The 14,605-nt window shown below is 42.5% G+C and overlaps 1 protein-coding gene across 4 annotated transcripts in view; it reads right to left on the reverse strand.

Annotated features, from left to right (window-relative positions):
* Positions 1–11,248: 11,248 nt before the first annotated feature.
* The window catches only part of FAM114A2 (family with sequence similarity 114 member A2), a 38,487-nt gene continuing 35,130 nt past the window's right edge, over positions 11,249–14,605 (reverse strand). For 3 of the 4 annotated variants that reach the window (XM_036846730.1, XM_036846728.1, XM_036846729.1), the window contains exon 14: positions 11,254–12,580. In XM_036846730.1, coding sequence (XP_036702625.1) covers positions 12,479–12,580 — 102 coding nt within the window. In that variant the 3' untranslated portion in view covers positions 11,254–12,478. Of the gene's footprint in view, positions 12,581–14,605 lie in introns of all 4 variants that reach the window. The other variant, XM_036846727.1, reaches the window with a different exon arrangement.

Below are 14,605 nucleotides of genomic sequence, written 5' to 3' on the forward strand. Positions count from 1 at the left end.
AAGGTCTACCCCTCTGTTTTTCATGACTCAACCCCACCCTGCACCCACGAGAGCCACTCTGCTGGATGGCGACTGTGCACCTTCTCAGACTTGGTCTTGAGATTCTCTCCTGAGAGCACTGACACTTCCCCTCCTGCCACCTCCCCTCCTGCCACCTCCCCTCCTGCCACCCTCACCAGACAACTTGCCAGAGTAGCAAAGACAAGGCCAGATCAGAGAGCGCCGGGCTTTAAAGATGGGATTTCAGACTGCAGAGGACTGGAAAGGATGGTTGTGTAGATGTGAAAACTGAGGCCCAAGGGGGCAGGGACTTGCTGAGAATCTGTTGGGGGCTTAGAGGCAGAGCTGGGCTGGAACCCAGGTCGTGGAACTCTCCACGAGCGCACCTGACCAGGCATGCACCCCACCTCCACCATCCCCTGATCACAGGAACTGATTTTCGCAGGCCCTTGAGCTGCCCAAGGTCTCCTTTTCTCCTCCCCAGGGAGTCTGCCCTCTGATTTGGGGACACCTCCGCCTGGGTTTGGAAGGAGACATCCACCCCAGTGAGAAGGGGAAATGAGTTTCTCAAAGCCCAGCCAGCTTAGAGACCTAGGGGCTCCCTTACAATGCACCTCTGACTCACAGACTCTTAGGGGTGCATATTTCTCAAGTCCCCCTGCCCATAGAAGGCTGGAGGAATTGGAGTTCCTCTGCATGGCCCTAATGGATAGAATTAGGACCAGTGGGTGGAATTTACACAGAGGCAGATTCCAGCTCTACATAAGACAGAACTTTCTATGGTCAGAACTGTTCTAAAATGGAATAGTCTGTCTTCTGAGGTGGTGAGCTCCCCAACACTAGAAGCAACCAACCTGCTAGGGATATTATAGAATAGAGTTCCTCAAAGTGTAGCCCACCTGTATCAGCATGAATTATCTGGCGTTATTCTTTTTTATTTATTTATTTATTTATTTATTTATTTTTGGCTGTGTTGGGTCTTTGTTTCTGTGCGAGGGCTTTCTCTAGTTGTGGTGAGCAGGGGCCACTCTTCATCGCGGTGCGCGGGCTTCTCACTGTCGCGGCCTCTCTTGTTGCAGAGCACAGGCTCCAGACGCGCAGGCTCAGTAGTTGTGGCTCACGGGCCTAGTTGCTCTGCGGCATGTGGGATCTTCCCAGACCAGGGCTCGAACCCGTGTCCCCTGCATTGGCAGGCAGACTTCCAACCACTGCACCACCAGGGAAGCCTCCCTGGCGTTATTCTTAAAGGGGCAAATTCCTGGGACCCACTCAACACCCACTGAATCAGACTCTGAGTGTGGGCCCAGGAATCTACCTTTTTAACAAGCTCCCAGGTAATTCTGAGGTAGGATTCTGACAATTGAATGTTTGAGAATTCCTGCTCTAGAAGAATACCAGATGGAATTTGCTCCCTTTCACCTCTGAAATTCTATGATTCTATCCTTCTATGAAATACATATCTCCCCTGGTTATTTGTGTTGTATAAGGGACATCCTAAAGACAAATTATTTTTAAGTTACAAAGTCACAGTTCCATGATGGAAGACAGCAGGCAGAGGAGGTGCATGGGGGCAGGCCGACCACAAAGGCAGCTGTTAATTCCCTGCTCCTCTACCCAGTGCTGACCTGAAGTGACAGCCTAATATTGCAGATCTTCGGCTATCTAAGACTCAATGGTCCCACCCAATTTTATCTCAACACCTTTGTATCCAAGGCCCAAATTCACTAGTCATAGCAGGAGCCAAGAGAACAGAGGAAACATCCACTTACCAATCTGGAGCTGGAGGGCAAACTGGTGTCTGGGCAGGGCTAACAGATACTTCATGGAGCTTCTCAAAAGTCTTCACACTTTCTACACTTCCTCTTTTCAGCCCTGAGGTGAACAAACTCGTCCAAACATCCTAAGGCATCACAGTCAGATCATGACAGATGTTTCCAGCCAAAGCCTGGGGCTCAATCCCACCCCACCTCTTGCCCCCCTTGATCTCCCTTGTCAGTGGCAAGACACACCTTCCATAAATTGTGGACATATTTTATGCCAGCCTTCACAATTCTCTCCCCTCTGACCCAGGAAATAGTCACTTATGTGTTCAAAGATAGGTACAAAACGGTAGCAACAACAGTATTATCAAAATAATAGACCTAACAGAATAACCTTAGCTAACACATATACAATACTTATTTGTTTCATTTCCTAAATGCTATTCCTATATTAATTTGTTTAATCAGCACAATGAACCATGAACCGGTACTGTGATTATCCCCAGTTTAGAACTTGTACATCCCCTCAGTAATTGAAAAATAATTTGAAACAATCTGAGTGTCTAACAATAGGGGATTTGTCAAATAAATTATGGAGTTTCCCTAAAATAGAATATTATGAAGCTATTATAAATAAGGTTAAAATATTTAATAAGCCACAAATATGCTCATGTTTGGTAATATAAAAAGCACAGGAAATAAAACTACATATAACTGAATTTGGGGTGAATGTGCATAGGAAAAAGAAAAACATACCATGGTTAGGTCCTTGGCAGGGAAGTCTTTCTGGAGTGGGCTGGCATTGAGCTAGGGTTTGTTCGGAAAGCTAGCAGGGGCTGGGATAGGGGTTGTGCTCCTGATGGAAGCTGCATGAGCTGTTGCCACTCACAATCCCAGGTAACGAGGCCAGAGGGGGAGCTGAACCTGATATGCTCAACACTGACTGACAGTTTGGAGATCACCGTTCACTTCTGATTCTGTTACCACCTGCATGGTGAACATGGCCAAGTCCTATCCCTTCTCTGGGCCTCAGTTTCCCCATTTGTACAAAGGTGGTAATAACACCTTCCCTGACTCTCCCATGAACCAGGAAATGCAAAGCTCAAGTGAGGGCTGAAGTTCAGGGATTCCTAAGGTGAGCTGTGGGCAAAGCTGGGCTCTCTCTCCTGACCACTTACTGAGGCCTTACTAAAGACCAGAGACCAGGCTTAAGCACATACAGGGCCAGCTTCACGGGTGTATGACCAGTACAATCACACAAGGCCTACACTAACAAGGGCCTATGCTTGGGGATTTAATGCTCTGGGGTTACCATCGTGAAATGCTTAATAATTTTATATTTGAATTACCTCTTGTTAGCAAAGTTAGATAGACAGTGGAACATGTGCTGGGGGCTTGGAGTCTCGGCCGACGCATGGCCCAGATCACTTTGTCTCGGGGTCGGGCCCCGGGCTCCTGTGAGGGTCTGCGCTAGCCCGCCAAGTATCCTTGTGCCTGAGAGAGCACAACATTCAATAGCAAATAAAAAACTCCATAGCAGGCCGACAGAGGAACCACGGAAGAAGGTAGAAAGCTCTATTCTTGCTTTTTGAACAAGGAACCCTGCATTTTCATTTTGCACTGGAGTCCACAAATTAAGTTACCCTGGGCAAATCTAAACATAAGGAACGTGCTCATTTTATTTCATTTCACAGGCAAGGAAGTTGTGGTTAGTTTATGATGCCTAAGGAAACATAGCTGGAAGTAGCTTAGACAGAATTTGAACCCAGGTCAATTTGAGCCCAGAGCCTGTGGTCTAACCACTGCGCTGCAGGGCACTGGTGGGGAGCCCCTCCGGAGCAGTAGCCCCTGATGCCCTCCAACCACAATCAAGACCATCACGATTCACACCAGGGGCAGCGTCTTCACCTGGACGGAGAAGGCAGAGCCCACCTGGGGGCTGTGAGAGGATTAGGAAAGTCTTCACACCTCAAAATAACCTTCATCAGCTGAGATAGTCTGGCCTGATCTCATCTGGCTGTATGAGATTCTTTTCTCTCCTGGGGAAGCTGAGTGCGCCCCAGAAAAAAAACCCAGGGAGCACATTTTCTGGCTGTCTGGTTCCAGAGCTCACCCTTGCTCTTAAACATCTTGCCGTTCTGCCTCCGCGTGGGAAGTGAGCAGGGTAAGGATTGCAAGCCGAAGTGGATTTTAAGTGGCCGCTGACAGCTGACGGGTCCGCCCACTCTAGGTAGCAGTGTTCTCTCACCCCAGTTCCATTTGAGTGGCCCCCTTTTTAAGCCATGCCAACCCTGAAAATATAGGAGAACCAAACACCACCCAAAGGTGGTCTCCTTAAACCCCAAGGAACTTCAAGATGCAGAAGAAAACCCCTCAGCTTGTTTGCGCTATTGTGTATTGTCTCTCCTCTCCCATTGGATCTTGGTATCTCTCTTTCACCTTGGCCGACAGGCATCCTGTCCTGATTCCCTTCCTACAGTGTATTAACAGCAGCAGTTGCTTTTCTGGGAGGGCGTAATGTGAACTTGAATGAGCCAGCACACAGATACTTTATCTTCCCATTGCCTGTCTTTTAGGTAATCAAAGGAGACAGGCTATAATATGCATTCAACCATCAGGACTCTTTAGAGACCCTAAGTCTATTGGAGAGAAAGGGCTTATTTTTCACATTCAATTGGGATATAACAGGAAGCCCTAAGAAGTCTCATACCTTTGAAGGGTGAAAAATCCTTCTGTTACCCTCTCTGTCCCTCAACCTGCCCAGGCTTATCTTCTTCCCTATAGGGCAAGATTGGCACTTCTTAAGTTATGTCTTTACTGCCCCCTGATAAGTTCAGGTCAGAATTAGCTAATTGGCTCAGCATCCACTGGAGCCATGGAGAATCCAGACCCAATGGTCCAATCCCCTCTTTCCACAGCTGAGAACCAAGCAGCAGTGAGTGCAGTGGCTACGAAGGCAGGCAGAGGGTGGTGGTGAGTCTGCTCTCCCACCACACACCGTGTGACCTCAGGCTAATGTCTTAACCTCTGCAGGCCATCGGAACAGTTCCAGCTTCGTTAGGCTGTTGTGAAAATAAAGGGGATTATGTACTTAAAACCTTCGGCACACTGGCCTGGCACATAGTAACCACTCAGTTAACATTAGCTATTATCATTAGCAAGATTAACGCATTGAAAGTGTCTCCGTATAAATCCTGTGAGTTAGAGACTAAACCAGCGTTAGAACCCACTTGTCCTGGGTAGGTCCTGTCAAAACCTTTATTTATAAATGGCTTTTGTTTAATTTATAATGCTTCTTTCACCTGTTTGATGCAGAATTTGGCTTTAATGATGCTGGAAACAGAATTCCATAAACATCTTTTCCATTGAATTGGTGGATTTCAGTGAACAACAATGGATTAGAATCACCCAGGAAAATTTCTCAAACCCCTTCCACTTTGGAACCTGCTCCCCATGTACCTGCTTATGAAGAGGAGCCAGACGGAGCTGCACTAGCCACCATTCCTGCTTCCCAACACCTGTGATAGGGATGGTCACCTGAAAGAGAGGACCCCCTAGGCCTTTGTTAAACCCAGGAAGTGGGCAACATTTCTTGACTCTTTGGCTCCCTTGGCCCAAAGCCCTCCTCCTTCCTTTTTTTTTAAAATTTAAATAGGTATTGAGATAATTATAGATTCACATACAATTATAAGAAACAGATTCTGTGTTCCCTTTACCCAATTTCCCCCAATGGTAACATCTTACAAAACTAAAATAAAATTTCACAACAAGGATATTGACATTGATACAATCCACCTGTCATTCAGAGTCCTCAGGTTTCCTTGTACTCATTGTGTGTGTGTGTGTGTGTGTGTGTGCGCGCGTGTGTGTGTGTGTGCGCATTTAGTTCTACATACTTTATCACATGAGTAGGTCTTTGTGGCCACCAGCGCAGCCAAGTTACTCCATCACCACAAGGATGATGTGTTGTTCTTTTAAAACCACACCTACCAGACTTCCCTGGTGGCGCAGTGGTTAAGAGTACGCCTGCCAATGCAGGGGACATGGGTTGGATCCCTGTTCCGGGAAGATCCCACATGCCGCGGAGCAACTAAGCCCATGCGCCACAGCTACTGAACCTGTGCCCTAGAGCCCTCGAGCCACAACTGCTGAGCCCACGCACCACAACTACTGAAAGCCCATGCACCCTAGAGCCTGCACGCTGCAACTACTGAGCTCACGTGCCGCAACTACTGAGGCCCATGTGCTCTAGGGCCCACGTGCCACAACTACTGAGTCCGCATGCCACAACTACTGAAGCCCGCACGCCTAGAGTCTGTGCTCCGCAACAAGAGAAGCCACTGCAATGAGAAGCCTGCACACTGCAATGAAGAGTAGCCCCGGCTCGCCACAACTAGAGAAAGCCCGCGTGCAGCAAAGAAGACCCAATGCAGCCAAAAACAATTAAAAAAAATAATAATAAAAGCTTATTTTAAAAAAACCCCACACCTACCTACCTACCTCCTCCCCCATCCCCATTCCTAACCCCTGGCAACTATTCATCTGTTCTCCCTTTCTGTAATTTTGTCATTTCCATGTTATATAAATGGAATTATATACCTTATGCAGTTTTGGGGGATTGGATTTTTTCACTCAGCATAATTCCTTTGAGATTCATCCAAGTTTTTACATGTATCAATAGTTTGTTCCTTTTAACTGCTGAGTAGTAACCCATGGTGTGGATGCATTCAACCACTGAAGGACATCTGCATAGTTTCCAGTTTTGGGATATTACAAATAAAGCTGCTGTGAACATTCATATATTCCTCTTTCCTCTTTGATCACTAATTGATGCAGATTCACTAAGATCTTTGTTCCTCCTGCTGCAAACATGACTTGTCACCACACTATCCTTTCTATGCCAACTCCTAGTAGCTTTGGATAATCTGCCCAGATGCTCCCCTACAGACACTTATCACTAGACAGGCGCCTTCAAGCCTTTCTCCTAAAAGAAATAAAATAGAACAAACATGAGTTTGGGAGCCAGACAACGTGAACTCACACTGCAGGGGCTCTCTGCCTTTTACAGTGGTGAAGTCTCATGCGAGTCACTTAACTCTGAATCTGTTTCATAATCATAATAAAGTAGCTGATAGTTAAGGTTTCTTTATCAACAACCTGTGGTGGCAGTGTAATGTAACGGTTAAAAACAGGAAGTCTGGTACCAAGCTGCCTGGGTTTGAATCCTGACTCTACCACTTGTTGGGTATGTGACCTCGGGCAAGTTATTTGTGACCTTCCTGTGCCTCAGTTTTTCCGTCTGTAGATAGGCATACTAATAGTTCCTATCTCATGAGGATTAAATGAATACACACAAAATGTTCAGAACAGCACCTGGCACATAGTATTTACTAAGCATTAGTTCCCATTGCTATGTGGCAGGCACTATTCTAAGCACTTTACACAGATTATTTTACTTAATCCTATCAATGACTTTATAATATACGAGTGCTATTATGAGATCAATTTTACAGATTACCAAACTACAATTTAAGGGATTAAGTCACTTGCTAATGATCACAGGTCTGGAAAATGAGGGAAGTGAGATTCAATTTTGAGTCTGTCTTTGCTTCTCACTTCTACACCATCCTGCAGGCCCATGAACTGGGGGTGGCAGTGCCCTGCCTGGCAGAGCAGTTATGAGGATTTACAAAGTTACATGTCTTCCGTGGTGCCTGGTAGTCAATGGGCTCCACGTGTGTTAGTGTCCTCTTGTAACTATTGATAGCTGATGAACAACAGATCATCCTATAGTTCTATACACAGCAGAAATTGGCCTCTCAAGACACAAAGCACCAGAACAGAAGTAGCAATTTGAGGGTTTTGAGGATGCATCTGCAAACATTTGCAATATGACCTGCCCAACAATCACAATCAGATTTGGGACGAGTCCATCCAGCTCAGCCACAATCCATTACAAGAGAGCAGCTGCCTCACTTGCTTTCTCGGAGGGCTTTGCAGCTACCATGCAGAGATTGCTCAGACAGTGGCACCCATGTGAGCTCCTACAGGACAGAGGCCACACATTCTGCAGTCTGTTCCCCCAGCCCTTAACCCAGTGTCTGGGATAACCTCTCAGTAAATGTGTGCAGAACCCCAGGGAGGCTCTGGTGCAATGGAGAGACTAGGCCGGGATTCAAAGACCCAGATCCAGGTCTCTGCTGAGCTTGCTATCAGCCATGTGACTTTGGGGGTCACTTTTTCCTATGAGGCCTCAATGTCCCCAGCTGTGAAATGAGGAGTTTTCACCTTACATGCTCGAAATCCCTTCCAGCTCCATATCCTCTACTAGCAGCAAAGCACTAAGTAACCTTTCCTCTTTTACTTTTCTTTCTTTTTCCCTCCCACTCCCCTCCTTTTTCTTCCTTCTTTCTTTCAGTCAGACAACAAATATTTCCTGCCATGTGCCAGACCCAGTGCCAAAAGCTGGGAACTCAATGGTGAGCAAGACAAATACAGAAAAAAGGTACTTAAGTATTTGCTGATATACCAAATGCACTAAATGCCTAAGAATATTCAATTCTAACTTTGAAACTTTTGCTTCGACATACATGCTAACCATGCAGTTCTCATTACTCTCAATGATATGCCTGGAAGAAGTAAAGGAAGATCAGGTTGTACTAAACACTTAAGAGAAGGCCTTCAGTTCTGACATAAACAGCTACAATTACTATGTAGACAATTCAGGCTTAAACAGGTTTGGCTGAAATTGCCGAGTCAGTGCACCAGTTACCCAACTGAGACTGGCTGGTAGAAACTCTGTGACAAACTACTCCCATTCCAACTTTAAAAACATGTTTTAGGGCTTCCCTGGTGGCGCAGTGGTTGAGAATCTGCCTGCCAACTCAGGGGACACGGGTTCGAGCCCTGGTCTGGGAAGATCCCACATGCTGCGGAGCGACTAGGCCCGTGAGCCACAATTGCTGAGGCTGCGCATCTGGAGCCTGTGCTCCGGAACAAGAGAGGCCGCGATAGTGAGACGCCCGCGCACTGCGATGAAGAGTGGCCCCCACTTGCCGCAACTAGAGAAAGCCCTCTCACAGAAACGAAGACCCAACACAGCCATAAATAAATAAATAAATTAATTAATTAATTTTTAAAAACCACAAAAAACCATGTTTTAAAAAATTAAGCATACTGGTGCATGCACAGTAGTGACGGGGAAAATGACTTCCTCTTTAGAACTAGCTTAAGAGCGTAGCAATGGCCCGTGTGCACAGAAGGAAACAAATGTGGGGCTGACAAGAAGACACAGATGATGATTCAATTCTATTTGTAGTCTCTGTATCTGCCCCTTACAAGAGTAGGCCAGTCAGAAACTTAGATGTCTAGAAAATTCAACATTCATGTGTGAGGGTGAAGTGATCAGTCACTGCAGCCTTCCTTTACCTTTAGCCTAAAGGACATGTTAGTTCAGACAATATTCTGATTTATAAAAAAAACTTCCCTGAAGAGTTGATTGGGGAAGTGATAGTTAGACATGAAGGGACTTTAGGATTTGGCCAGATGATGTAATGACAAGAAAGGATGTAATAATAAGGGTCACAAGTAAAACAGGGAGGAACGAGTGACTGGTTGGTGCGTGAGGAACAGCAGGTTGTGGTTGAAAAGTGACACTAATGGGTGAGTTTTCAAAATTCTCCTCATGTATTAGCCAGAGAACTTGATGACACATTAATTAAGAGGTTTGTTATTTTTAGAACTTCCTCATTTCTCAAATGCTTCATTCTAAATCATTTATGAAAATGAGCTTCACATTGTAAAGACATAATAAGTGATTTCAACCTTTGACATTTATGAAGAAATATCATGCTTACTGAGAGCCCACTGTGGGTACAATTTTATTCTGGGTTTTTCCAACCTGAAGAGTATATTCGCCTTTAAATTCAGAAAACATCTAAAAGTATAGAAAAATGTCTATTTCTCAACTGATGACATCAATAGCAACTACTTATAAAACATCTCTCCCTGAAATAGGTCTTTATATAAAAACAAATTCAAAAGAGAGGGTCCTCATTCAAGCAGAGGAACCCACAAAATCTTGTTTCCTGATTGTAGGACTGGAAAATTTACATTTGCACACATCAGCCCTGATTTCAGATTTGTGGTAATGCCACCGATATGAATTACAAAGTCACATTTCAGAGACCTGTCAATCTAGGCGTCTATACCTTAAAATAAAAAAAAGAACAACCTATCAAAATCAAGTAAGGAAAAAGTAGCTTGTCCTTAACATGTTCCCAAGGTACTGTATAAAGGAAAAAAGAACAAGAATTAGTTCATGGACATTTCTATTTCTTTTAGATCAAATTAATAAAGTCTCTTTAATCACAGCCTTTAAAGATCCCAATAGTAGGAAGAGAAACATTTAATCCAGTACTAACTGAATATTTAACCTATCAAGGTGTTAAGTGAATTGGGAAGGGGAGGTAGCACATACTATGACACAGCAGTAAATCTTAGGTACCACCAAAAGAGTAGGTATCATCAAGAAACTACATCATGTACTCACCCCAAATGGAATAATGAAGCAAGCACCATCCAAAAACCATCACCATAATCCAACAGGTTCCAATGAGTCCCCTGAATCTACCTATTCCACCTATCAATGAACGTTTATGCTCTTATTTCCCTAACTCTACTGAATCAAGGAACTTTCATTCTTTTTCATTATATTCTAGGTGAAAGGTAGGCAACTGTTACTCAGAATTCATTGGTCCTTTCATCATTTCATTGGTGGTCTCCTAAATCCACTAAAACACATGTGGGTGGGTGGGCAAAGCTGATGAGAGGGATGAGAGAGAAAGAAGGGGCAGTGACTCACATTGGCCTTTTGTAAGGTCTAATCTAAAACAGGTGAAACTGAGGGCTGCAATCTGGACAGGCATAAAAAGTCACTGTTCTATCCCCCACATCTATACCCCTCTTCTTAAAAGAAAAACCTTAGATGTGTTTCCACATCAAAGAGTAAAAACTGCAAACTGCCCTTATATAAGAATCTGAACAGGTAGTAGGTAGTGTGGCCAGTTTCTAAACCTTGCTCAAGAAATACCACCCTCAGGGATCCAGGTTCAGACACAGCAACTGGGCCTGAGGCACAAATTAGGGCTGGGGACACCTGCTTTACTTACCACAACACACTGCTTTTCTGAAATTACAGAATTACTCACTTTGGGAAGGGTTAAATGTTTCTATAAAAAGAAATATTCAAAAACTTTTCTCATCATGTTAGAACAGAATATAAGCAGAGTAACATTTTAGGGATGTTGGTGTATCTTTTTAGTCCAAATCTACTTATTTTCCTCCTTGCTAACAAACTGCCCCCTACCCCAAATAAGGTGATCACACAGAAATAGTCTTGATATCAACCTGTTATAGATTCGCTTTGCTATTTCTGTGGTCTGAGAAGATATCAGGGCTCACATTTGCAAAAGTAAATAAAAGGATCAACTGACACGATTATTATATTTTATTTAAAGGTTTTAAAAGATAAGGGGCAGAGCTCACAAAAGTTACCTGAATCATTAAAAACCACAAAGTTGGAGAACTTTTTTTTAAAAGAGTGGATACCAAACTAGCTTTTAGGAAGAAGATAACCTATAAGTCTTTTCAATTGTTGAGGAAAGCAAAAGAAGGCTTAAGATATGAAAGATTATATTTATAAACATGCTAAAGAATACATTAAAAGAAACAAAAAAGAATGAGGAAGAATAAACTGTTTTAATCCTGTTATACATGAACATCGTTTCTATGGGACTCTACAGTCCACTTCAACAATATTCAAACAACAAAATCCTCAACACTGAAAGAGCTTCAACACTCCTTTGGAGTTGGCTATTACAGAATTTATCCTGCATATAAGGTATGCATGAAAAACATCCTGGAGACTCAGAATATCTGCAAACATGAAACTGTTTCTCTAAATTGCACTTGTTGGTCTTGAATCCCATAAAGGGGGGTCAACTACAACTTGAAGCTTGTCATCTTGCGGTGGGAAAGCAATTTGAAGCCAAAGGGAACTTTGCTACAGTTCATTCATGTGGCTCTAAGCATATTCTATAAGCTTCTCCTCAATGCCAAATATCTACTGAGAATTAAAGAGGAGATGAAACTTTCTAACCAATTCCAAGAATTCATGTAATAAAGGGTAATCATTACAGAGTTTATATATACTCAGTTTTCTTAAAGCCATAGATTTTATTATAGAGAGGAGAAAGAAAATGGCATTAATAGATCAAGCACATGAATTCCAGGATACTGAATTCCTTTTCCTCTTGCTTAACAACCAATTACATCCATGGACTGCAAAATTACAGCCATTGCAAAATTTTTAGTGTTTTGCATCTTGTCAAAGAAAGACCAATATTTTTGTCTGAGTGTCCCCTTAACCTTATGAGCTATTATTTTTTAACTTTCTATAAAATTTCTTTTCAAATAATTTATTAATTATAACAACTGGGAAGAGCAGTGTGAGGACCTGAATACTTCAGCCAAGCAGTGAAGGCAACAAACTTCCTTAAACCTGCTCTCCTGCCTGGATTTTTATATACTAAAATAACCTTTCTCCCTCACTTCTCCAGGGGTACCCAGAAGACAGTGGCATTTCTTGGCCATCACAAGTCTCAGGTAGAATCTTCTCTGTTCTTCAGTGTTCTGACAAAGGCCTCTGGACCTGTAGCTCATGCCTCTGGTAATTCAGTCTTGTTCTCAATAAGAGAGATCTCCAGCACAGGTAAAAGTAGCTGAAAGGCATCCTGAATGTAGGAAGCACTGTTTGATGCCTATAAGGATAAGGATTGAAAAATAAGAAAAAGAAAATATTGCAGTCACTTAAAAGAGAAAATATATTATAAGACAACAAAAAAACAAATTAATTTTTACAATCTAACTGACTCTGTAGCCTGGCAAATAAGAACACAGACTTAACCATTTCACTAAACTTAAAGGGGAAAGAATGATCTAGCTCTTAAAACGATATGACAGCACCAAAAAAGAATGTCATCATTTTTGTCCAACTTGCCCATTAGAATGATAGCCATTCTTTGGCATCTTGCTCAAATTCGGCATTCAAAGCTTATTTATTCCTTGATTGAATGGGTAGATCCTGTCACAGCATTTTAGTCAATTATTCAAAGAGGATTTCAGAAGGCTATGAATCCTACATCAATAGGATTTCTAGTCCATTGTGATTGTTCTTCTTCCATGGACTCAACATAATCAGTGAACATGCGACAGGTGCTCACAAAGATAAACAAGGAATACTGCTTTTAAAGATGATAAATTACAGATATGTTTCTGTCTACTACAAGAGACATATGAAAAACTTGGAATCATTATGCTCAGAGTTTGCCAGACTTCATTTATATCTGACAAGTTCTGACTTTCCAGAAGAATAAGAGTTCATTACATTAAAATAAAAATGTATAATTTCAAGGACAAGAGTGTTTCAAATCTGGAAGCAAGAACAACCAACTCAGAATAGCAAAAGGGTATCCATATCAAGTGAGTTTACCTTTTTTTGATTTATCAATGGCAAGAACCCCTATTTAAACTTCAGTGTGATGTTTGATACCAAATTTTGCAGCCAAAAGAGACCTCACAGCACATCTAGTTAAATCTCTTATTTTGTATATAAAGATAACAAGATTGTCAAGAAGGTAAACACCTGGTCCATGGTCATAGTGCAAATCAGGGGAGGCCTAGGACAGGACTGGGCTCCTGGTTTGCAAACTTCTTTCATCTCTACCACTCTGCCATCTATTAAATCATAAACTTATTTTTTTTAAATTGCTTAAGTGATCAGAATAATTTCCCTATTAACGGAAACTATGCAGTTAAGGAATGAAAGGCATTTCTTCATCGGTAATTTTAAAAGAATCTAAAACTAAAGAAGTAACACTCTAGTGGCAAAAATATTTTTTTCAATTCATATTTAAAACCTAACTGATTATTGAATATATTTTCTCCCCTCAGACTTAGATAAATATGTTTTAAACAAATCATCAAACATCTAAATTTTTGCACAATTAATTTACAAGATAGAGTTTTTTTTTTTTTGATCTTTCACTTTTTCTGCCTTCTGTGGTTTTCTCTTTTTTTTAATATAAATTTATTTATTTATTTATTTATTTATTTATTTATTTTTGGCTGCGTTGGGTCATTGCTGTACGCAGGCTTTCTCTAGTTGCGGCGAGCAGGGGCTACTCTTCATTGTGGTGTGCGGGCTTCTCATTGCGGTGGCTTTTCTTGTTGTGGAACATGGGCTCTAGGCATCCAGGTTTCAGTAGTTGTGGCACACAGGCTCAGCAGTTGTGGCTGATGGGCTCTAGAGCACAGCTCAGTAATTGTGGTGCACGGGCTTAGTTGCTCTGCTTCCCGGACCAGGGCTCGAACACATGTCCCCTGCATTGGACCAGCGCTCAGACCTGTGTCCCCTGCATTGGCAGGTGGATTCGTAACCAATGCGCCACCAAGGAAGTCCCAAGATAGAGTTCTTAAATCATGGAATCCAGAAAGCATCATACATGGCAGCAATATAATCCACCCATGGACTTAAACCACCTACTTTCTTAAATCTAATGAACTGACACGGATTACGTAAACACAGGTAGCTTTTTGACATAATAAAGCAAATTTCTGGGCAAGGAAATGACAAAATGTTTTGTTTTCTTTTGTTTTGTTTTGTAACTGATCTCCTTTGCATAAACCTTAGTCCTTTAAGGAGCAGTGCTAGCCTATTTGTAATTTTCAGCACATCATGTTTACTAGCTAGTCTCCAGAAGATGTTTCATTAATGAGAATTGTCC

Source organism: Balaenoptera musculus, chromosome 3 (genome assembly GCF_009873245.2).
Source record: "Balaenoptera musculus isolate JJ_BM4_2016_0621 chromosome 3, mBalMus1.pri.v3, whole genome shotgun sequence".
Classification (NCBI taxonomy): domain Eukaryota; kingdom Metazoa; phylum Chordata; class Mammalia; order Artiodactyla; family Balaenopteridae; genus Balaenoptera; species Balaenoptera musculus.